The sequence below is a fragment of the Magnolia sinica genome, chromosome 8 (genome assembly GCF_029962835.1).
Source record: "Magnolia sinica isolate HGM2019 chromosome 8, MsV1, whole genome shotgun sequence".
In the NCBI taxonomy this organism is placed as follows: domain Eukaryota; kingdom Viridiplantae; phylum Streptophyta; class Magnoliopsida; order Magnoliales; family Magnoliaceae; genus Magnolia; species Magnolia sinica.
The window spans coordinates 32,359,889-32,386,314 of record NC_080580.1 but is presented as its reverse complement, the minus strand read 5'-3'; the positions used below and the strand labels follow the sequence as shown (position 1 = coordinate 32,386,314).

The 26,426-nt window shown below is 38.9% G+C and overlaps 1 protein-coding gene across 13 annotated transcripts in view; it reads left to right on the top strand.

Annotated features, from left to right (window-relative positions):
• Positions 1-26,001, top strand: part of LOC131253194 (RNA pseudouridine synthase 5) — a 101,200-nt gene extending 75,199 nt beyond the window's left edge. For 9 of the 13 annotated variants that reach the window (XM_058254080.1, XM_058254085.1, XM_058254076.1 and 6 more), the window contains 3 exons: positions 8,870-8,963; positions 9,062-9,175; positions 25,557-26,001. In XM_058254080.1, the coding sequence (XP_058110063.1) occupies positions 8,870-8,963; positions 9,062-9,175; positions 25,557-25,616 (268 nt within the window). In that variant the 3' untranslated portion in view covers positions 25,617-26,001. The remainder of the gene's footprint in view (positions 1-8,869; positions 8,964-9,061; positions 9,176-25,556) is intronic. The other 4 variants (XM_058254082.1, XM_058254079.1, XM_058254086.1 and 1 more) reach the window with 2 other exon arrangements.
• Positions 26,002-26,426: the final 425 nt, after the last annotated feature.

Below are 26,426 nucleotides of genomic sequence, written 5' to 3'. Positions count from 1 at the left end.
CTCCATATTCTTCATCTCCTATAGCCATCCCCTCATCAAATCCAACCATGTTTGTAGCTAATATTTCCCCTACGGCAAATTTCTAGAATCTAGCCTTGCAGGAGAGCTGAAACTTCGGCGGATCACCGTGTTCAAACCGATCATCCGTTTGGCCTGAAATTTGGAGGGAAGGTGGCCCATCCCTGGTTGACCAAGCCTTAGCTGGCCGATTCCAGATTCGTGGGCCCCACACACGTGTGGGCCGCCATCCACGCACATGCATCAGGCCGATTTGTTGTCCGCACGTGCGGGCTGATCACAGGTTCCCTCTCGTCTCTATTTCACTCCTCTTTCGCCTTGTTTCCATAACCCTAACCCTAGATCATCTCAAATCCCTAAGTTTTATTCCACTTTTGAAACCCTAGGTTTTTCCGAATTGAAACATGAGAATCCCTTGGATTGGAAAATAATCATTTGCATGTGTGGATGAATCTACTATCCTTTGTGCATTGTTTGATCCAGTGTTCGAAATATCGATACTATCGGCTACCGTCGACACAAAACCCCTTAGAGATACCAAAAATTTTCAGAATTCTTTGTATCGTGCGATATAGCAGCATAATATCGCACGATATTTTGCGATATCGCTGATATTAACATCTTTCTCATGTTTTATTAGGGGATTTTATCATTTTTCAATGCGTAATTAGCCAAAAAAATCGAAAAAATAAAATAAAAAAGGAGAAAAGCTTTCAATCCACATAAGAGAGGGGATTTTGGTACCTGTAGAAGCAGATTGTGTGATCCGAAGTAGAATTTGATGGGCCATGATTGATAGCGGTGCGCCATGAGAAAAAATATTGAATTCCCCATTTTTTCTTCGAATAAATGATACATTGAAATTCCACAGACGATTTTGGCTACAAAATCTCCAAAAAATCTAGAGATTTGGAGTTTGGGTGAGATTTTAGGGTTTCAAAACCCTCGTTGTTTAAAAAAATGGCTTCGGAAGCCCTTTTACGATGAAGCGAATTGGGTAGTATCCCCACCACGTCTAGTTAGAGACAGACGGGGCTTTGTGGGGCCCACCTTGATGTATATTGTTTATCCAATCTGTCCATCCATTCCGCAAGATCATTTTAGGACAATATTAAAAAAATGAGACATATCAAGGGCTAAAGTGGACCACACCACAAGAAGCAGTGGAGATTGAACACTTACGGTTGAAACCTTCCTAGGGCCCACTGTGATGTTTATTTGCCATCAAACCTGTTCATAAGGTCAAATAGACGTGGATAAAGGTAAAAACAAAATATCAGTTTGATCCAAAACTTTTGTCGTTACAAATTTTTTTTCAATGGCATGCATTCAATCTCGACTACTTCCTGTGGTGTGGTTCGCTTAAGTCTTTAACCTCCCTCGTTTTTGAGATCACACCCTAAAATGACTTGTGAAAATAGATCAATGGCATGGATAAAACATATACAATATGGTGGGCCCCATAGATCTCTTGGCAAGTCCATTCGTCTCATGCGCGGATTAGGTGTTACTCGGATAAAACGGACTATTACCCAAGGTGTTCCGTAACGGCTACCACTGTTACCTTTACGATATGGGGCATAACGGCTGTTACGGCTCCATAATGGCCGTTACAGTCTCTCTTGTTTATTTGTTTATTTATTGAAAAAACTCCAAAAAAAACATGTATCTGCCCCGTAATGTTGATTAAAAAGTATGAAAAATATGTATATGTCTCGTAATAAACCATTATGGGGCTATTGTAGCCTTTATAGGGGATGTAATGTGCCGTTAACGGCAATTATGGGTTATTTTTTTCCATAATGGCTGTTACGACCGTTACGACCTCGTAACGTGTAACGGTTGCCACTGTTACCTTTACGTAACGGCCTTTACGGCACACCGTGCTATTACCCTTACGGTGGGGTCTAAGTCCACCTTGATGATTTAGTTTATATCCAGACCGTGCATCCATTTTTTCAGTCCATTTTAGGATGGGGTCCCAAAAATTAAGTGGATCTAGATCTCAGGCGGACTACACCACATGAAACAGTGGTGATTGAGTTTCTCACCATTATAAATTCCAAATGGCCCATTGTAGGGTTTTCATAATTTTTATTTGCAATCCAACCTACTGATAATGTCAAGAAGATCAGGATGAAGCGAAAATACAAAGATCATCTTGATCCTAAACTTTTGCGGCCCAAAAAAAGTTTTTAATGGTCATTCATCTCTATTGCTAGTGATATGGTCCACTTGAGATTTGGATCTTCTTAAGGTTTGGGATCATGCCATAAAATGAGATGGAAAAAATATGAACGGCATGGATATACAAAAAATACATAGAGGTGGGACCCACACGGTTAGAGTAACATCCACTAAGTGTTACCCGGGTAAGAATTAATCCGCTCCCCTTTTACGTGTGACTTCCGTGTGATCACTCGCAATCATGAGTCAACATGTTCCGTGGGCCCTATTATGATGTCATGTGTTTTATCCGCACCGTTCATATATTTTGGATGATTAGTTTAGGGCATGAGACGAAAATTGAGTTAGATCCACATTTCAGGTGGACCACACTTTAAAAAAAAAAAAAAGTGTTGATTTAACGTTTAATATTAAAAACTTCTTTGGCTCACAATAGCGTTTATTTGCCATCCAATCACTTATTAGGGCCCACTGATTTATCACATAAGATCCTGGATGAAGAGAAAACCAAATATCAGCTTGATTGAAACTTTTGTGCCCCTAAAATTTTTTTAATGGTGGCCATTGAACAACCAATTTTTCGTGTGGTGTGATCCGCCTCATATTTGAATCTATCTCATTTTTTGGCCCATGCTCTAAAATGAATTGACGGTTTAGATGCACCATATTACATCGACATGGCCCCACGGTCAGGGTCCCACCCAACGCGATGGTTGGCCACTATTAGAGGAAGCGGATTGCGTAGCGGGTGTGGATTTGGGGAAGCAGACTAAACTCTTTAGGGCCCACCTTGATGTATGTATTGCATATCCACACTGTCCATCTGTTTGGGCTGCTTATTTTATGGCATGATCCCGAAAATGAAGCAGATACATGTTTTAAGTGGACCATACTATAAGAAATAGTGGTCAATGATCTCCCACCATTAAAAACTTCCTAGTAGGGTCCACCGTAATGGTTATTAACCATCCAACCTGTTGATAAGTTCATATAGACGTGAATGAAAGGAGAAAAACAGATATTAGTTTGATCTAAAAAAATTGTGGCCCACGAAAGGTTTTTAATAGTCAATAACCACTATTTTGTGTGGAGTGGCCCACATCCACCTAAAATTTGTATCTACGTCTTTATTTATTATTTATTTTTATTTTTTTGCTTTTGAATAAATTAATTATGTTTTCATTTATGTTTTGATACATTTTTAAATGTTATGCATTCAATTTGAATATAGTTGCATTAGTTATGTCAGACCACGCACAACTTATAACCTTATACAAACTAAACCTATTATATGCACTTATTTTTTGAGATGTTATGATTTAAAATTGTATATTAACATATTTATTAACAATCCCTGAAGTTTCATTGAAAAATTCAACCATTTTCTCAATGTTTCCCCATGTTTCCCAAAAAAGTGCGATAAATTATGTGATACAAACGATATATCCCGTGCGATAACCGATACGTATCTATATCCCAAGGGTGCGATACAAAGTGCGATATCGATATTTCGAACACTGGTTTGGTCTATAATTTTTAATTGATTCAACCCTAACATGTGTAGGCTTGGACCCTCGTAGATTCCCCTTGTTGAATGCTTGACTTTATGTGGGATGTGGAATTATTGTGATTGTTTCTAAATTATTATGATCTAAAGCCCGAAATCTTGCACATCATATCTAATTTTCATGTCTTGCATCAGTTTTCCATACACAATGATCTACATTACTCATTGTGAATCAAAAGATGGTGATGGCCAAGTGGAACCCTATACACCTGAAAGACCGCTTCACACCGTAGACTATTTTTCCACACTTAGTTTTGATTCTACATATCTATATAATCTAGATGTGGTCGCATATACTTTTACTTATATGGATCACCTTGCGGTCTTTACATCCATCTTATATAGTTCTCAAAACCTATGATAATGCACATTATCATGCAAATCGAAGGGAATTTCACAACAAATGAATAGATCTCATAATCAATGCCTTCGTTTTGTGTGAAACCTTTTGGCAATTTGGTGTGCCATAGACTTGCCCATTGTGTACCATTTGCCTTTCTCTTTGCTTGACAATTAGCCAACAGATCTATAATTTTTCAGACTAGATTTTTCTTCAGGGCTTCCTCATTTACGACGTTTACCCAATCAACTGAATATGAGGACAGTAATCATAGTGTGCCGTAAAGGCCATTATGCAAAGGTAACGGTGGCAACCATTACACGTTACAGGATTGTAAAGGCCATAATAGCCGTTATGGAAAAAATGACCCATAAAGGCCGTTACAACTCCCATAATGGCCTGTTATGTCCCTTATAAAGGCCGTAACGGCCTCGTAACAGTCCATTACGGGGTTGATACAAGTTTCTTTGGGTTTTTTTTTTCAATAAAAAAAGTGAGACTGTAACAGCCATTACGGCCCCCGTAACAGTTGTCACACCCCGTATCATAAAGGTAATGGTGGTGGCTGTTACTGCCGCCATTACCATTATGGAATACCTTGATAGTAATGTATCCTAGAAAGATCCAGGTTCATAATTGTCAACCTCTTTCTGAGAGGATAATTCACTATTGAGAGCATCTTTGAAACCCTTTCGATGTGATTTAGGAGCTTCAAGAGGAACACTCCCAGTGTCTTGATGAATTATGGGAGTGTGTAGTCGCATTATTATGAGAGGAAAGGTCCCACTCTCCTGAATTACATGCTTTGTTGAGCTTGAGTTCAAGATTTATTTGTACAATTAGAAAGCTTAGATTAGAATCCTAGAAAAGGTCACAAATATGACACAATGTGATAGAGGAATTACCGTTTTTATCTTGGAGCTGATACATGTAATGTCCAAGTTCTCCACAAACAAAATAGAAGACAACCATGCTTTTTGTTGTTCTTTGCCATTTCTTTTCTGAATGAGTAGAGGAAGCCTGTCCAGTGTTCATATGTTGTACCAGGTGGCCACATATGCCTTTGAATGTAGTGGTTAAATAATTACGATTCATGAGCCTCTTAATGAGGGCCCAAGGCTCAGGCAAGGAATGATGCATTGTAATAATCTTTTTTTTTTTAATGATAATCTTTTGTCAATTTGCACATGATGTTCCAAATGTTGCTTATGATTTATTCCATCTTTCGGATATGATCCTTAATGGTGCAATTGACATGCATCTCGTACTCTTGGAACTCCAATTCCATTGCCCTAATGCGTGTATCTGACTTCTACAAGTATGCTTCAGCCAGTGCATCCTACATTGCTTCAGTAGTCCCATGCACCTCATTCGTTGGTATAAGTTATGCATGGTGCTCAATAAGATGTTACCGGTGGAATGGTTGTTCATTTGTCGTTCCAGGTAATAACTAAAGGCAGCTCTAGTAGTGGCTGAGGTGCCTTGCAAATTAGGCTCCTTTACAACCAATTCCAGAGTGTATGCTATGTCATCTGTATCTAGGAGGGTTCTCACACAGTGGACTAGTTACCTTTAAGCAGTTCTACGACTAATGCTTCCGTAGTCATTTCTACATTGCAAAAATATTATTAATTAGCTAGAGCTATGTGTATTAGCACTTATCATCAACATTTCTCCATGTTATGCAAATCACATTATTGCAAAAGTAATTTACCCATCTTATATCATCATCATCTAATCCTTATCCCAACTAATCGAGGTGAGTTAATTTATCCATCTCATATGAGATTCGAAAATCCACTTACAGTGGGCGATGCAGAATAATCAAGTTCGTAAAAATACACGAACAAAATGCTTTTGTGACAATTTGTATAAGACATTCAACCCTCCATCATGGGTGCAAGCATTATTTTGGTTGTAGAGAAGAATTTGCACTTAGGTTGTGCACAACTTTAAAGATTGATCTCATCTAGCATTGTGGCATACGGGAAGGGTGCGTGTAGCTGCAGTGGAGTTTGCAGAAGGAATAGTTTGTGGTTTTGAACCTGTTATTTCCATGACCTCTCTTAACTAAGACAGGCGATCAAATGCATGGAGTAGGAATTAAGTTGATTGCGATTCATTTACATACGAGAACAAATCGAAGTTTGCAAGATGTGAATGTGGCAATTGTGGCTTCAGTGGGATTTCTTATAATTTGGATATGCTATTTTGGGGTCAATCTATTAGGAATGGGGCTATTTTGGAGTCAACCTATTAGGAATAGGACTATATAGTAAAGGTTAAGAATTAATAACAAATAAAGAGATAGGATCTAGTCATATCTAGCCATACAATTATAACACTTGATAATACAACTATCATAAGAATCCATGAATAGTAATGCATATGTTATTAATAAGCTGATCATCACCGTTGATAGTCTCCACATCCATGATCATCAATCTTCGCATCCATGATTATCATTGTTGATAAGGGATCCATCCATCTCCATCGATCATCAGCATTAATTAGGGATTCAACCATCATTGTTGATCATCAATGTTGATTAGGGGTCATCGTCAATTATGATAATCAATGTGATAAAAGGGATCTACAAAAAGATGCATATACACATGCAACAATAATGCACACTCACGGCAATAATAATAGACTATAATACTAAAGCATTTGATCATGTTGGGTCGCACATGATCATTTTGCTTATCTTGGCAAAAGGTAGGGCCCACTAATATAAATAGGATATGATCACAATATCATGAATTCAGATTACATGCAAAAGAATTTAAAATTTTATCATTTAATGACATTTATCATAATGAACATAGGAGAATTGGACCATTGATCTCAAAAAGGGCCACACTATTGAAAAGGTTTTGCTGAAAACCCCTAGGCACTTCTCTAGTCATGTCCTTTATCAACCCTCAATTGGCTGATTAAGGGCCTCGAAAAGATTCACACAATCTTGACTAAAGGACTATGGGCTTTATATTGTGCCCACCTTGTTTTATGCATGTGGGGTCCACATACCCTATCCAGGTGCCCATGGGCAACATATGGCAGCCCTCATATTATGGCACAAAAAAGTGATATAATGGTGTCATAGAAACCATCGAAATGCCATGTTAAGGGCAAATGGGCCCAAGCCCATATTTGGGCTAACCAGATTAAAAGGACCGTGTACATCATTTTAACAACTCTAGGTGTTGTCCTTGGGCTTCACTGAGCGGAGGTTGTGATTTAGATCATTCTCGAGCCCATAATGTGCAAACTCCACTTATTGAGCCCAAAACATGCCAGGCCCACATCTGCTAATACTAGGGCCAAAGCATAGCCCCATTCTGTCCCTCTCTTCTTCTCCCTTAGGGTTTCTATGGAACCCATCACCCACAAAAATTGACAGCCATTGTTGTTGCTTATCAAGCAACTGGGAAGAAGGGGTGCACTCGTCCAACAACCAACAGTTGCAACAGCCAGTTGTGGTAGAGAAGGAGAACAAAGGAGGAAAGAGGTGGGGGGCCAGGTGAATGGTTGTTGCTGCTTCAGCTGCTGGTGGCAAGGGAGAGAAGGGAAGAGGAAGAGAGAGAGAAGAGGAGAAGGGGGAGGGTGCCTATTGCCACTATTGCCTTGATGGTCGACAGCAGTGCCTTGATGGTCGACAGCAGCTCATAGTGGTTGCACAAATTTTGTTTTTTTTATTTATTTAATATTCAAGGAAATAACCCTCACTTCTCTTCTGCTTTCCTAATATAGCCAGTGGCCATGGCTGCCTTTCCTCTCTCAGGGATGACGAACATGGCCACCCTTCCTCTCCTTCTCTAATTTTCTTTTCTTCTTCCATTTAATTGGAGTCCATTGTAGACACCTTCACTTTGTAAGGTAAAGACATCGATCAAATGTATGGATAATAAAAAGAAGCATTAAATAAATAAGATTTGAACTAAAATAGGGCACTTACCTCGATGTAGTGGTAGTCATCAATCCATCCAAATTGGAGATCCATTGCAAACACTTTGATACCACTATGAAAGGTTTGGATGGGTGGACCACAACTGCATGATTTTAGGGACTTTTTCAAAGACGAAGATGGGCGACCTTCTTCTAGTGATTCGCCTAACTACTACAAAAGTAGGAGTTGATCACCCCTCTGATCTAGGGTTAGGATGGCCACTAGATATGATCAATGATCAAAGGTTTAGATCGTGTGGAGGGAGTCTAATGGACAATTGGGTATTCTCACGTATGCCTGTCGGTTTTTCTCTTAGGTGTTTCTTGGGAATGCCATTGCACCAAGAGAGGGATAAGGGCTTATCTGTCACACCCAACCTCATCCTTATCTCCTCTCAATTGATTCGAATTTCAGGAGAGAGTGTTGGAAAAGAGTTATCTAGAGAAAAGGATACCCGCCCAAAGATACTCCGAGGAAAATTATGTAGAACCTACCCACTAGTGATTTACCAAAAGTGGGTCCTATAGGCCCATTTCTAGCAGTGAGACCTTACAATTTACTATTTAAAAGAATGAATCAGATGCTGGTCTACTTCTGTCTTTGTTATGTCATAGCATCATTTTTGTTGCACACTAGTTTTATAAATGACTTATTGGGTTCGGAAAGAGCATGCTTGTTCAGCTACATAAATGTTGACATCAGATTGTCTTCTTGATTATTTGTCATCATTATTTTTATAATTTCAATTCTTATCTCTCTAGTATCTAGCTTCTTAGGTAACCTACTTTTGTTCTCCACTATTTTGTAGAGGTTATCAGAGGCCTACAAAACCAGTACCTGGGGATTGTGGCTATCACTTGCACGCGCATCATTTGGTTCTTTCTCACCCAACTAAGAATGAGGTACGATATTTCTTGAAGGCTAATGTTTGAAAACCATCATGCAAGGCAGTGGTTTGGCCAAATCATCGACTTCGCCATAAATATTTGTGCATTAATAGTCAAATAAAGAGGCTTGCTACGCCACACCTCTACAAAGCCCGCCATCTACATGCCAATATGCCACCACATCTTCCAGCATGGCAAAGTGGTGTATTATCCAAGCTGTCCATCAGGTAGGTCTGACCATCTCAATGTTCGCAACAAAATATTAGGTTGGTCCACTCATTAGGTGGGGCCACAATGTTAGAAACAGGTGGGCAGAGTAGAAAACTTCAGTTGAGCTTCTTTGGTGATACATTTGTTTCGTAGCTTTGGCCCACCTGATGATTGGACCAACCTGATTCTTGACCAGCACATCAACATAGTGGGACCCTCATGATGGATGGATTGGATCTTGTGCCATGCTGGCTTAAGTGGTGGCATGTACATGATCTACTCTAATATAGATACAAATGCAGATACAGATATGGTTGCGTTAGTCTGATCCAACGGTTTTGCAAGGCTTGTATGTGGATATGGACATGATTGTCCTACCAACATAGGGAACACTATTGTTGTTCATACTACTTTAAAGATGAGACTATTGGTAAAATTGTTCATCATCATCGTCAACATCTTGGCCCTATTGCAACTAATTGGGGTCAGCTACAGGAATCATGTTTCACCATTCCACTCTATCACAGACCATATCCTCTGTTAACTACTGGTAAATTTGTTAAGAGCTAAAATTAGTACCAACATAGAATGACAGGTTACATTAATCTCTTTCTTCTTCTTTTTTTCAAGATAACTGAATTTAATTATTAAAAAAACTATTAGTTACATTTATGTCGTTATTACTTCCTATTATGTTCATATCCAAATTGGCAGAGCTATATGGAGATTCAAGAAGTGATTCTTTGATGTAAGACGGAAGTGTCTTATTTCCTTGTTGTATCATGTTTCTTTGTTTAAAACAATTTATGCATATAAAGCATTTTAAGCTAGTTGTAGGATGAATTGAGAGAATTAAGTTATTCTTAGGGGGTCTCTGATGGTTTTTGAATGTTTTCAAAATGTGAACTTTCCAAAGAGCTTCACTTTCAAAAGGATTTGGTAAAATACCATTTTGAAGTTGCAGAACTCCAAAGGTATTTTGTTACTTCATGTTGAAATGATGTTTTTCGTGGCCAAATAACTTGAAGGATCTTTCACCGATGCTTTGAGGCTGAATAACTTGAAGGATCTTCCGTTGATGTCTGACAGTGGAGTTCTTAAAGGAAAAAAACATCAAATGCCATTTTCACAATATTTTCTGAAAGTAAAAGCATGCATGAATCTATGTTCATAATATGATTTATATTTTGGTATAAAATGAAATTGCAAATTCCCAAGGGTCTCTGTTAAATATCTCATACATAATCGGAACTCAAACTAGTAAGTGATGCACTAGCCAATCTAAGTTCAGGTAAATGAGTAGAGATGCAGGTGGGCAGCTAGTCATAGAACTATTGCCAAGCAATCATGAGAATTTTTCTTTTTTGAATGTGATTTGGCAAATTAGGATTGGTAAAGCAAACCCCAAATAACTGTGAGAAAGCAATGATGACGATTTTGATGATATCCTTTAATATATTTGCATTGTAACATGTAAAGTAAATATAATTTCTAATGTGTTAGAGAAATTATATAGCGAAGTATATGCTAGATACTTACAGTGTTCGAAGTATCGGTATCGCTACAAGTTTTGCTAGCCAGGGATATGGAAACAATATCGATATCGCGGATAATATCGCTGATAACCGGAAATGCGAGGAAACATAAGATAAACAATGGAATTTTCAACGAAACTTCAAGAGATGTTAAAATGTACATATTTGCATATTTAGAAATTTAACTTCAAAAAAAATAAAATTGCAAAAAGAATGCATACATAGCAAGTTTCCATTTAATAGGGCCTTAAAAGCATGTGCTGGTGTAAGAAATCAGTCCAACCATCCTCTCCAGCCAATTTAACCATCCAACCTTCCATCCGAGCATCCATTGATATTGCAAAATATCAACAACACATGATATTTCACCAAGAAATCATCAACAATTGGAAAGGAAACGAAAGATTGTGGTCTCAGTATCTTGCATGTTGCGATATCAATAATATTGAGATATTAATCAATGACAAATTGAACACTCCATACAACCATGTGCCCATGGAAAAATTTTGAGATAAAAAAATTTCTAATAAACAAAATTTTGATGATATCAATACGTTGGCGATATTATTGAAATATCGTCAATACACTTATGATACAAGCATTACCTAGAATTTATATAGTCGAAAATATTGGTGATACATTGGCGATATTGATGCATTGGCAATACAAGTGACACCTAGAATTTACATAGTTGAAAATATTCACGATTATATTAGTGATATTGATACGTTGGCCATACTTAGCGATACATTGCTAATACCTAGAATTTCTGATACCACCAGCATTATCAATATTGCTACCAATGTTATCGGTATCGCTGAGCTAGAGATAAAGATAATATCGGAGATAATTCGAACACTGGATACTCATAGAAGTCATGGAAATAAATTACATGACACCCATATCCATGCGATATGTTGCGGTATCTGGTATTCTATCATATCCTTTGGATGGTGGTACTCTAGGCGATATAGGTACAATAGTCACTTGCTTTATTGTTTAACATTAGAATAGAGTATATATAAGCTCTCTTGAAAGTTTGAACTTTCAATGTAATGACAAAGAAAAGCCTAGTATAGCACTCATAAACAAGACATGTAGGCATTTATAAGTTTTTCTAGCATCATTTAAAAAATAAAAATTAAAAAAATTAAAAAAAAAAAGAAGCTTAACAATAATTTATTAGAAGAAGCATCAATTTTTTAAAGGTTACGATAATTTTATTAGAAGAAGCACCAAAAGGCTGGAACTATGCAACTACAACCGAACCATCTCTAACCACTCGGAGCCCTTGACACAATTTACCAAATATACCATTTCAATCTTTGCCCTATTGAAGACATCCATAGTTGACCATCTAACATTTTGGAAACAACGATTGTTTCGCTCCCCTCACAAAGCTCAAATTACTGCCAACAGTATTAAGCTCGACACCATCCTATCGATGCCCCCAATTCCTCCCCTGTGCCAAGTTGAAAATAGACCATCGATAGATCCTGACATCACCCACGGAAGGCTGAAGAAACCAAGGAATCTCTCCCACACCTTCCGAGCGTCGCAATGGATGAACAAGTGGTTCATCGTCTTCGCATCCATCATACACATGACTCAGCAATTGGGAATCACCATCAATCTTTTTTTGTAGATTATCAATGGTGAGCACTCTCTTTTAGCCCCTCAACCAAGCAAAAGCCACCACTTTGTGGAAAGCCCCATAGGACCAAACATGGGAGGTATGGCCACATATCACTTTTGTTGCATTGTCGCTCTTCATCCTATAGAAAGAGCGGGTTGTAAACCAATTGGATTTAACCATCAATCCCTTTTAGCCATAGACTACTTGATCAGGTGAAGGATCACCAATAGCTTGATGAGTTCTCCCACTTCCGCATTTATCAAAATTCCTCTTATGAGGGTTCTGCACCAACAACATCGCTTAAAATCAAGAAACAACTAGCAATGCGAACGTCTTGGTCCAGAGAAAGACTTTCTAATTTCAGGAACTCTGAAAAAACTCTCTCGCCGATCCACACATATTTCCATAATTGAATTCATTGTCAATCACCTCAAGAGAACCGGACCCCGCTTAAATATGTTTCCCACTCTGTAAATCTCCTTCCACAACCTAAAAGCCCTATAAAGTAATGTGTCCTTCACCCACCAACCCCTTTCCTAAACGCCATATTTACTAGCAATCACCTGCCTCTAGAGTCTTACTTCTTCTCCCACAAACCTCCAGAACCATTTGCTAGCAGCGCAAGATTCTTTTGGTCCAATTTTCTAATACCTGCGCCCCTTCTTGAATCGGCCTACAAACCTCGTCCTACCTGAGTGGGTGAAATTTCTGCTCCTTACTGTAGGAAATCTCATCTCAATTTTTCTAACCTCTCCAATGTTGCTGCAGATATTTGAAAAGAGACATACAAAAGATTGGAAGATTTGCTTGGCTACTTTGATTAACATGAGCCCACCGCCCAAGGAGAGATGACGACTCTTCCACCTAGATATATTCCTTTCAATCCTCTCAGCCACCTTGTCCCACAAATGCTTTGCAAGCTTGGTAATTCATAATGGTAACTTGAGGTATAATGTTGGAAGATACCTTGCCCGACACCCGAACACCGCCTCTGATCTATCTACCTCTTCTTTAGAAGTGCGGATGCCCATCAACTCACTCTCGAGGATTTTGACTTTTAACCTTGACACCACCTCAAGGCATTTGATTATTTTCCTTAGATCTCCCACCATCACCTCGCTAGCATCACAGAATAAAATCTCGTTGCAGGCAAATTGGAGATGTGATACTTGGGGATTGACATTTTCCACCCTGAATCCACTGTTCAACCCATCATCTTGACTTGTAGCCGGCATTTTACCCAATGCTTCGGCGATGACAACAAATAAGAATGAGGAAAGCAAATCTCCTTGCCTAAGGCCTCTTGACGCTTGAAAGAAACCTTTAAAAGATCCATTGACTAGCATATAAAACCTAGCTGAATAGACGCATTCTTGGATCCAGCTTCTCTGTACCCCAACCTTCCCAACATATAGTTCAGAAAGTCCCAACTCATGTGATCATATGCCTTTTCGATGTCCATCTGACACATGATGCCTTTCCTACCTTCCTTATATTACAAGTCCACACACTTGTGAGCAATCAAGGCACTATCAATGATTTGCCTCCTTACACAAAGGCACCTTGATTCCTAAATTACATGGTCCAAAAACATGTGAAATCTAAAAGCCAAAGCATGGACCTTATATGGGTCCCCAGTTAGGCTTATGGATCTAAAGCCCCGCAGAAACTCACACCTACCTTTGAGATGATTGCTTTAAACAAAGCATTCATCAAACTGAAGGATGTCCAAGCGAGGCCACACCCATCCCTTATTTGTAAGAAGCTACCTATGAAACTTCACCATGGTATTGTACACTTGTCTCTTTTAACCCTTCTATCTTCCACCTTCATGCTATGGATCATTATTGTGCCTAGCCTGAGCATTTACAATCCTGTGGAAGAACTTAGTATTCTTATACCCTTTTTTAGCCATGTTGCACGAGAACGTTGCCTTTGCTTAATCTCCTCTTCCTTATGGTGTTTCAGATAATCAAGGGAGAGGTCAGCTCTTCTCACCTTATCATCCCCCAAAATCTCACTGCATTCCTCCTTCAAATTGATGGCCTAGATGTCACATAGAATGGACTCCACTTTAGCTTCTCTACCATTTAACGCTTCTCTTTTCCAACCAATGATCTTTTCTTCCAGGAGCTTCAACTTTTGGAAGAGTTTGACGCCAGCGTATCCCTCAACCTCAAAAGTGCGTCACCACTCCTAAACTAGCTCTGAGAATCCCTCGACTTGAAGCTACATGAACCAAAATGTCTTAGGGCCCCATTTCTTGTTGGCCACTTCCAACAGGATTGGATAGTGGTTTGACACTACCTTAAGCTCTCTCTACCTCACTAGTATGAATTTATCCACCCAATCAGAAGAGACAAGGAAGCACTCCAACTTAGGCATCACTGCCCTTTCTTTACCATTTGAAAAAGTGAATTTGATGTTGCCTATACGAAGATCAATAATCTCATTCCTATACGCCCACGTTGAGAAATATCACATACTTCGCATGATGTGACCGTCATTTGTCTTCTCGAATGTTAATTGCAACACACTAAAACCCTAAACCCTAGAGCCAGATGTGCCCTCTGCCTTTTTAAGAATAGGTCCTTCTCGAGAGTCGGAGAGCCTAATGGAAGATTGACCTCCTTCTTAACTCCTCTTGCCTCTTGCAGTAGAGTATATCTAATTCCTCCACCAAATGGTCCCCATACTATCCCTTCCCTCCATTTCTTCATGACTTGGACCATTGAGAGATTTGTCTTCATGCAAAACCATAGCCAATGTTTGCTATGCCCAATCTTCACTAGTCATACACCTATCAAGCTGAGCATCATCCGGGCATTTGTTGAGCCCCAACAACGTAGACGGCGTGAGGCACCGCTAGTGTTCAAAGTATCGGTATCGCTACAAGTTTCGCTTATCGGGGATATGGAATCAATATTGATATCACCAATAATTGAAAATGCGGGGAAACATGGGGAAAATGGTGGAATTTTTTAGTTAAACTTCAGGAGATGTTAAAATAAACAAATTTGCATATTTAGGAATTAAAAAATTGCAAAAAGAATGCATACATAATAAGTTTCCATTTAATGGGGGCCTAAAAGCGTGTGTTGTCGTAAGAAACTAGTCCAACCATCCCATTTATCCATCCAACTACCCCATCTATCCATCCAACCATCCAAACATCCATCAATATTTCAGAATATCAACAACATGATATTTAGCCAAGAAGTCATCGACAACTAGAAAAAAAATGAAAGATTGTGTTCTTAATATCACCCGTGTTTCGATAACGATAATATTGTGATATTATCTATATTATCGTCGACAACCATGCACCCATAAAAATTTGAAATGGAAATCTAAATAGATTTTTGGCGATATTGATACATTGGCAATATTATCAAAATATTGTCAATACATTGTCAATACAAGTGACACTTGGAATTTACATTGTCGAAAATATTAGCGACACATTGGCAATATCAATACATTGGCGATACTTAGTGATATATTGCCGATACTTGGAATTTGTTAGACTACCAGTTTTATCGGTATCATTACCAATGTAATTGGTATCACTGAGTTGGAGATATGGATAATATTGGGGATACTTCAAACAATGGGCACCATCCATCAATGAGCTAGCCGAGGGAGAATCTGACGTTTGAGTGAGGGAGGAGAGGAGCGTTCTGACATTTCCCTAGAAGCTACTACAAGGCCTGCCACATTCTCTTGTAGGGGTTTCAAATGCTACTGGATAAGAGAGGTCTCACACATGGTAATGTTTAAGTGCGACTTAACATGTGTGAAAGAAACCAGAAGGCTCACACGAGATGGAGAAGCCACATGAACTAACAGATTGATTATTGTACAAGACATGTGGCAGGAGAAGCTGATTCACCACATCATCTCACTAACCTGAACCAGCACTGCCCCCACACCTCTCACCACCATTTGCATCCAAGCTGTCACGCACCCTTCCTCTCCCCATGTAGGGCCACCTAGTTGCATCCACCACCTACCTTGGCTCCTCAACCAATGTTGCACACATGTTCACAACCAACAATCTTTTGACATTAAGCTTGCCACCCTCTGAGTTGCTTGGCATTCTCACCTCGGCCCGACCATCTCAAGTCCCATTGGGCTGTTGTCTTCTCGTTGCCCTTAACGCCTGTTGTGCGTCACCTCCTTAGCTACTTCACTGCCACCTACTACCTCTATGACAGTAGCAAGCTACAATGTGGACGCACCCTCTTTCCATAGTTAGATGGAGTATGGATTATGTACACCATCCTGCACTGTTGCCCTCCTACTCTTAGGCTACTTCTACCTCAACATTGCAACTTCAGTGAGACCCAAGCCACCTCTTCACACTCCCTAGCATCTCTCCCACCACCTTCAAAGAAACCCTCTCCTCCCCCACGCAATGGAGACCTGATCAAGGATTCTGGCCAAATTTTTCCTAAAATAGATCTAGGTTACCCTTAACTCCGTTCACGACTTCGTTGCTTAATCAATGGCGATCACCTCCCGAAGCTAGAGCCCAGTTCCCAAAGACCTCTTAGAACTAAAACTCCAGAGGGAGCTCCCATATTTGAATCCCAATCTCCTCCATACCATACACCAACCATTCAAACCACTGAACAATGGAGGCCAATAGCTTGTCCTTAAACAATGCCTGATGAGTGGAATCTTGTTTAGGTTTTCAGATGGCTTAAGAGACCTAGGCATGGCTCGAACTTAAGGTCCTGAGGATCATGTCTTTCTCCGCAACATTACAGTTGCTTCTCAACATCAAGTTGAAGAGGACATGATGCAACTTGCAGCTTTAGTTAATATACATGGGTTTATAGTGCTAGAAAGTTGGGCCTAGCATTGGGAATCCAAACCACAAGTCTATCGAGTCCCACCGTGGATGAAGATGCCTAAAAAATATCCTAATTGGGAAGATCCTAGCAACATTACTTTTACCTTCTTTCATTGATTGTAGATCGTTGTCCGATTTTCTTCTTAACCTCTATCCATGATGACAAATATTAAAGTTAATGTTTTCCCATCAAGTAGATTTTTTAGGCATAGTCCGTGAATGGTGGGACATAACGTACCAATGGCACGAATTACTGATAGTAGAAAATGAAAATAAACCCTAGGAAGAGAGAGGGGGGGGCGGTGGGGTGGTGGGGGGTGTTGGGGGGGTGCCTTTTCACTTATATAAAAGAATTTTAAAATAAAAATACTAATAAGCCCCTATAAAAACCCATGTTCTTAAAAAAAAATACAACCAAGCCCTTATAAAAATCCATATTACATAAAAGCCCTTCTAACTACATGTCTCAGCAAGATGGTCATAAATATCTACCATGCCCAGCTTGTTAAGAACATTTTTTAACTTTGTCTTAATAACTTAGAATGTCAGCTTGTTGATCCTCAATTGTTATAAATCATAAGCAAAGTCTTGAGAGATAAGTTGCTCACGAATGAAGTGTCCATCAACTTCAATGAACTCGGTACGGTCATGTTGAACTAGATTTTGTGCAATGTTAATGATTGCCTTGTTATCACAAAACAACTTCATAAGAGCATTCGCCTTGATTCCAAAATCACGCAATAGAATTTTCAGAAACTCTGCTTCACTGTATGCCATAGCCATGTACTTTGCTTCCATGCGAGACAACCACCATAGCTTGTTTCTTGCATCTCCAAGTGATCAAATTTTCTCACACAAAAGTACATTATCATGTACTCAACTTTCTATCATTTACATCACTAGCAAAATTTCCGCCAGTATAGGCCTCTACGTGCAAATGGGACAGATTACGTGGTGATCTTGGCATCACAGACCTCCGTGGTGGCAGGACTCGATGGGGACCACCGTGATGTATGTGTTTTATCCACGCCATCCATTCCTTCCATTCGTTTCGCCAATCAGTTTAGGCCATGTGCCCAAAATTGAAGCACATCCAAAGCTCGAGTGGACCATACCATAGGAAACAATAGGGATTTAATGCTCACCATTGAAAACTTCTCGAGGGCCACAAAAGTTTTGGATCAAGTTGTTATTTGTGTTTTCTCTTCATTCAGGTCTGTGTGACCTTATGAACAAGTTGGATGACAAAAAAACATCACAGTGGGCCCTAAGAAGGTTTCAACGGTGGTTGTCATTATCCCCATTGTTTCTTGTTGTGTGGTCCACTTGAGCTTTGACATCAATTTTGGGCTCATGGCCTAAATTGATCGGCAAAACTAATGGACATCATGGATCAAACACATACATCATGGGGACCTGACAAAGTCCCACCACCACGAAGGTCGATGGTGGTAGGGTCACCACGTAATCCATGTCTGCATAAATGACCACAATCTGCAAATAGAAGGCCCTTCTCAAGAGATGGCTTTAAATATCGCATGATTCTTTCAACTACTTCCAAGTGAGGAAGTCGTGGAGCCTTCGTAAACTTACTGACGACACTTACTGCATATGCTATGCCGGGTCGAGTAAGAGAAGGATAGAGTGGTTAAACAACTAACCTTTGATACATCTTTTTATTTGGTAACATCTAGGATTAATAAGAGTGTGCTAGTCGAGAACTTAGCTTACCAGTCTCCTTTGGTAAGTCTAAGGTGTACTTTCTCTAAGAAATAAAGATACCTTTATCTAATCGAGCAACCTCAGCACTCGGAAAATATTTTAGATTTACTAGATCCTTAATCTCAAATTCTTTTAAGAAATTTTTCTTGAAAAACTTCTTCTAGTTTTTAATCTTTTAGGAATCATTTTATATCATCACAATATCATCCACATAAACAATTGAACCCATAGTCAATTGTCCCCGTTGCCTCACTAAGCGTGACTCTGGAAAATAACCAATCCTCCTCATTGCTTGACTGAATCTCTCGAACCCAGCCTAGGGAGATTGTTTAAGTCCATAAATAGACTTCTTCAAGCTGTAAACCTTTCCTTCACTATTGGGAAACCTAAAACCAAGTGGAGGAGCTATGTGCACTTCCTCCTTCAAGTCTCCGTGGAGAAATGCATTCTTCACATCTAGTTGATATAGCGACCAAGAGAAATTGGTTGCAAGTGACAATGGAACTCTATGGAGTTTGCCTTAGCTATAGGTGAATACATTTCCTTGTAGTCAGAATTACTTGGTTCCAAGGAATCAGAATTAGTGAGTGTGCATGTCTCAGTGATCACCCCTTTTTAACATCCTGTATATACTTGTAGTTCCTTTGCCTATGAGTATTGGGTTGCATCAATAGAAGTATTAATAGGATACCCTGGATTAATTGGGACAACAACAATGGACTGCAAGGAACAAGAACAAGAAGGGGATAAACTGGAGAAGGATGCCTCTCTTCTAACTCACCAAGCCCCCCTTGAAGAGGGGTGAGATTACGCGAAAAGAAAAGCATGAACTCAAAAAAGGTCACATCCATAGTAACAAAACCTTTCACAGATATTGGATTGAAAGACCTATCCCTTTTGTGTGGAGGGATACTCTAGAAATACACCTGAATGGCTTTTGGGTCTAACTTGGTCCAATTCGGACACAAGTCATGAATAAACACATGCAACCATGCACGAGGTGGAACAATAAAAGAAAGTTGATCTAGACAAAGGACCTGATGTGGGGACTTTTAACTTACAATACCTTAGTGGGCATATGACTAATAAGATAGGTAGCCATAAGCATTACATCGACCTAAAAACACTTTGGAACATGCATCCCTGTCAAGAGACTCCGAGTAACTTCAAGTAGATAACCATTCTTCTTTTCTCCCTCTCCATTCTTCTGAGTATACAGACGAGCTTTTAACTTACAATACCTTGGAGGGCATATGACTAATAAGATAGGTAGCCATAAGCACTGCATCAACCTAAAAACACTTTGGAACATGCATCCCTGTCAAGAGACTCCGAGTAACTTCAAGTAGATAACCATCCCTGTCAAGGACCTGATGTGGGGACTTTTAACTTACAATACCTTGGAGGGCATATGACTAATAAGATAGGTAGCCATAAGGACTGCATCGACCTAAAAACACTTTGGAACATGCATCCCTGTCAAGAGACTCCGAGTAACTTCAAGTAGATAACTAGTCTGCTGTTCTTCCTCTCCATTCTTCTAAGTATACAGACTAGAGCTTTGATGTATCTCTCATAATCTTCTAAGTACCACCACAATTCACGTTCAAAGTACTCTCGGGTATTATCTGACCAAAATATTTTTATGTTCTTATCAAACTGGGTGGATACCATCTTATAATTTTTTTTAATAGTACGTGGTACCAGTGTTTTAAGTATCGACGATATCAGCCGATATATCCCACGATATATCTTGTATCCCACTTGTGTGATACGAAACACACAAGTAGTGGGATATATCCCACATGTTCAATTCGATGAGCATTTTTTATTTTCTATCATTTTTTCAGTAAATTATGTTAAATCGGTGTCAAATTGTTACAAATCCACGATTTTTCATGTTTTGCATGAAAAATCATGGATTATGAGCTTCATTTTCAAGATTTGGAAGAGATGAGCCGAATTACGAAAATTTGAAAAAAAAAAAATCAAAATTTCCCAATTTCTTGCAAACCAATTGCTATTTGTGTCCAAACATAAAATCAAACATGTATGTAACCTAATCTAGTAATTCTTCTTTTGCTTTTGAATGTATTGCTTGTGTTTGCACATGTCTTTTTAGATTTATAAATTATATTAATGGACTTTGAATATACTTGCATCAATTCACTTAGATAGCTCATAGATTAGGACCTCATACAAAGAAATAAAAAAATAAAATATGTGCACTTGTTTTTTGTAATGTTTTGATTTATAAGTGTGTATTGAGGTCATTTTTAGCAATCACTGAAGGTCCATTGAAAAATTCAATCAATTTCCCAATGTTTCTCCATGTTTCCAACAACAGCAATACGTTACGCGAAACAACTGATATATCCCATGCGATAACCGATCCATATCCGTATCCAGTGTTCGAAACATCGGTATTGCGTTACGTATTGCACCCTTGGGATATGGATACGTATCGGTTATTGCATGGGATATATCGGTTGTATCGCGTAATGTATCGCTGATGTTGGAAACATGAGGAAACATTGGAAATTGGTCGAATTTTTCAATGAAATTTCAATGATTGTTAAAAAAGACATCAATACACACTTACAAATCAAAACATTACAAAAAACAAGTGCACATAATAGGTTTTCTTTGTATGGGGTCCTAATCTATGTGTTGTCTAACTGAATTGATGCAAATATATTCAAAGTTTATTCATATAATTTATAAATGTAAGAAGACGTGTGGAAACACAAGCAATACATTCAAAAGCAAAAGAAGGATCACTAAATCAGGTTACATACATGTTTGATTTTATGTTTGGACACAAAGATTGCAACCAATTTATGAGAAATTGGGAAAATTTTAATTTTTTCCAATTTTCCGCAACTCGGTCCTTCTCCTCCAAACCTCAAAATCGCAGCTCCCAGTCCATGAATTTTCATGCAAAACATGATAACAATTTGACACTGATTTAACATGATTTATAGAAAAAAAAATGTTTGAAAATTAAAAATGCTCACCGGATCGAACACGTGGGATATATCCCAATACTTGTGCATTTCGTATCTCACAAGTGGGATACAAGAAATATTGTGGGATATATCGGCTAATATTGTTGATATTTAAAACATTGTCCGTAACCCAAGGGTGTGATACGTGACGTGATACCGATATTTTGAACACTGCGTGGTAATTCATCGCAAGTTTTCATAAGATATAACAAGGTGTAACAAGAAAAATCATCTACAAAAGAAATGAAATATCAATAGCCATCCATGGATACAATACGAACAAGTCTTCACACATCAGAATGAACATATGAAATGGAAACAAATTTTATTTAAAGTTGGGGAGAATGTTGATCGATAATGTTTGGACAACTCACAAACTTCACCCTAAAGACTATGATTTGCACCTACAAAAACAACTTCAATGACTGAAAAGACAAATGTCTTAAACGAATGTGTCACAGTTTAACTTGGGCAACATTATTATCTCTATTAAGACTGCTACTTGACTGTAAGCTGAAGGAGAATCGGCAGTATTCAAAAGGTAGAGATCATCCACCTCACGACCATTCTCAATTATTTTTCTCATCACCAAGTCCTGGAAAACTCAGTAGGTATGAAAGAAATTTAAACAATAGTTCAATTTTTTTGTGAGACTACTAACGGACAATAAATTTGTGGATAAATTTGAAACATGAAGAACAGAGGACTGAGACAAGTGATTATTAAGATTGATATCATCCTTCTCATAGACAAAAGATGGCGATCCATCAACAATTCTCACTTGAATCAATGATCCGGGCTGGTCTAGATGATGGATTTTTATATGTGATCAGACACAGCTGAATCAATGATCCGGGCTGGTCTAGATGAGGAATGACAGACAAAGTTAGCATACGCATGTACCTGACTATGCAAATGAAGTAAAAGCAGATGAATGTTCTAGTTGGGAAGTTGACAGCGAAGACATTCCAAAACCATAATAGATAAACTTTCCGAGTCTGATGAGAACTACTCAGAGGGAGGGGCAGATGTGGTGGAAGAGGTAGTACCCTAGGAAGGAGTTGAGGCAACAACAATGCCATTGAAGAAAGGAGGTTGTCAAGAGCAGTTGAACTTCACTGGTCTACCATGGAGATCCCAATAAGTCCCCTGTGTATGGCAAGTTTTCCCACAATGGTCACATCTCAACTTCTCCTTCTCATTAGATGCTCTATTCTTTTGATTAGATCATTTTCCTCCTCTATAAGGACGAGAGAGACTGCAAGAGTTGAATGATCTCTCTTGGAAGAAACTAGCTACATGGCTTTCTAACGGCTTCCCTCACTCTAAACCAGGGGGAAAACTTGGTTCAATGACAGAAGCTCATCTCTCCCCAAAATCTGCACACAGGTTAACTCATACTTAAGAGTTCAAACTAGTTAAGAAATTGAATATGCTATTCCGTTCGACCTATACTTTATGCCTCTCCCTATTATTATTAGTATCCCATTTTAATGACTGATCATGTTCCAACTCTTCCTGTATACCCAGCAAAGTGGAATAATAAGTAGCCAAACTCTTCTCCCCCTAATGAATAGTAGCAATCTCCTGGCAGAGCTGATAGACACGCGCAATATTCTGCTATCGGGAATAAGTTCTAGTAACTTTATTCCAGACTTATATGGCTGTCCACAAAAACAAGAATGAGGCTACTGATATGAGGTTATATAGAGTTAAGTAGCCAAGACAGTATCATCAAGTTCTCTTCCTTCCGCTTATCATACAAAAATCATTTGTAGCTGTTTCCTTCATCTGGCCATTGATAAACCTAGTTTTTCTCACCCGCTGATATACATCTTGGCGGATTGAGGCTATTCAAGGAAATTAGTGCCGTCCAACTTCACAGTTATGATCTGTACACTAGGATTGTCATTATACATCCGTATGGTTGATATGGAACTTGAGGCTCCAGAAATATTGGAAGTAGCGACTAAACCATTGTTAGTCAACTTCTTCCCACAGAAAACAGCACTTAATATTCTCCAAAGTACCATTTAGACTTCCAAGTAATCTCAACAAAAAATCAGATAAAATTTTTTACCAAAAGAAGGGTTGTACAGCACCATTCCTTCATAAATTTCATCACAAATCTCTCAAATCTCTATGATATGAGATGGTTTTTGCATCTAGAGGTGGCAACTGGTCAATCATACCAAATCAATGTGGAAAATTTCCACACACACACACACAAAAAAACATCAGGAAAAAGGAACGCACAAAAACCAGATCGGTGCCCTTTTCTGAGGCTTCTCTATTTCAAGCAAAACACCACCAAATACTTGCCCAAAAATCGTGAAATTTTTTTTTACCATAATTCTTCTAAAATCATTCTCCTCTAAATCTTGTACACTTCTTCTTTATGGGACCATCTAACCGTACACCACTGATGGCACCCGTATGGCATGATAATGTCAGTAGTGGATCCCACCCAAGAAACCTCCAATCAATGCAGGAATGTGTGTTCTGATTCCATGTAGAAGAGTATAAACCCTAGGAAGGGAGAAATAAAAGAAGTAGAGGGTAAGGAAAAGAAGGAAAAACGAGAGAAAGTTGGAGAAAGACTTCACATGCAACCATGTCTTTCCCACCAACTTGCCACCCTTGTAGGACATCTGAGCAGAGCAAAAGGTCAGCCACACCAAGATCTGGGAGAAATTTATGCTGTTTTGCCGGCATGAACCACCGATTTGCCTAGTTTTTTAACAGCAGATCTTCATGGTGTGGCCCATCTTTTGAATGGCTTAGATGTACATCAAACATTGTTGTAAACGACCTGTATGGACTATTTTTTTCCTCCACTATCACACTTAAAAACACAAAAATGACTATAAAAAATGCCTGCCAAAAGATCTATGGTCTTATCAGTCTGCTAAGGCCACATGAACCAATCTGTCATGTGTAGAACATCCAAGCCGTACATAAGGTGGAGCTCACCACATAGATTACCAGAGACGCAAATTGTCAGTTCCACACGAGCCACATGTTCCTTGAACACAGATAGCTGGTGAATTTAGTATGAGCTATCTAGGTATTAAAATGAATAATATTCCTTTCATATGGTTGGAAATTTATCATAATCTATGCTGTTAATTAGTATTTTGGATACATTAATATCATGTGTCTGTTATTTGTAATTCTATCTATTAAAAAATAACTAAAAATATAGGACCCAGTCAAAATTTACGAGACTTGGCCGAGTCACTGGGTTGACTCATCTGAGTCTCAACTCATTGGTCGAGTGAGCTGAGTCCGAGATCCTGGTTTTCGAACAATGATACAAACATTAAAATTGGTTTGGATGTTTATTTATCTTATGGAACTATACTAACAATGTTACATGCATCTAATGTTTCACTGTTGTTGACTAAATCAACATGCACATACGCATGCATGCACAAACATACAGGCACGCACACAGTACACAGTACGTACATTCCATGCATATATGAAACTTTTATTCTTGGTGCTCATTAATATCATGCTCTCTCTTTATTTATTTTGGGAGGATGAGGTTTTGCATCTGCTTCTAAAGTTGGTGCCCTTGAAGAAGTTTATATTTTTGGCTTAGAACATGCGCCATGAGATGTTTGTTATTTTCAGGTAATTGAAATCACTGCACCACTCCCTACCATGCTCCGGGCACAGAATGAAACTGAATGAAGGCAACAACAGGAATGTGACAAAGAAATACTCGCCTTTTATTGACTACTTTGCTGAAATGAAATGAAAATTGGAGCAGCATAAAGAGATTCTGGTCATGTTATAATTCGTTTTTTAGCAAATGCAAGGTTTTAACTGTTCTGATGGCTACTGGAGTCTGTGGAGGATTTATATGCTGCAGTCCTTCACCCACCATTTCGCCATGTCTAGCATTGGTTTGCACCAATGAGGTGAAAATCTGAACTGGCAATGATTAAGTCAGAAAATGATCAGTCTGGCTCTTTCCTCTTCTTAACTTCTGGTCAGATTTGTTGAACTGGTTGACCATTAGAAAAAAAAAAAAACACGCCGGAGTTAAAAGGTAATATACATAAATATTTTCCCAGCTTTGCCACCTTTGTCTATTTCAATGGAATGATCAATTAGTGTTCGCTTTCCATACACCCTAACTTACAGTATAGAATGGAGAGGGCATGGTTGTGTGTTAGGACTGTCCATCTAGTGGGTGAAAATGCTCAAAACTAGCACATCCCATTCACTTTTGGACGGGGCTTTTCTGGGGAAATCAACAAAACTGGTGGGCTGGACTCATTTGCTCCACTTTGCATTTGAGGTAGTGATTTTGTATGAAACCAAACCAATTAGGTGGCTTCTTCTGCTTAAATCCGCTCCACCGGTCATCTGGTCTGGATTTCACAACACTGATTTTGGTCCGTCTGGGCCACACTGCTAACCACCCACTGGAGTAAGATTTGTGGCTTGTTGAGTGTTGCCCATTTCTTTTCTCTCTCTCTTTTTTCCTTTTTTTTT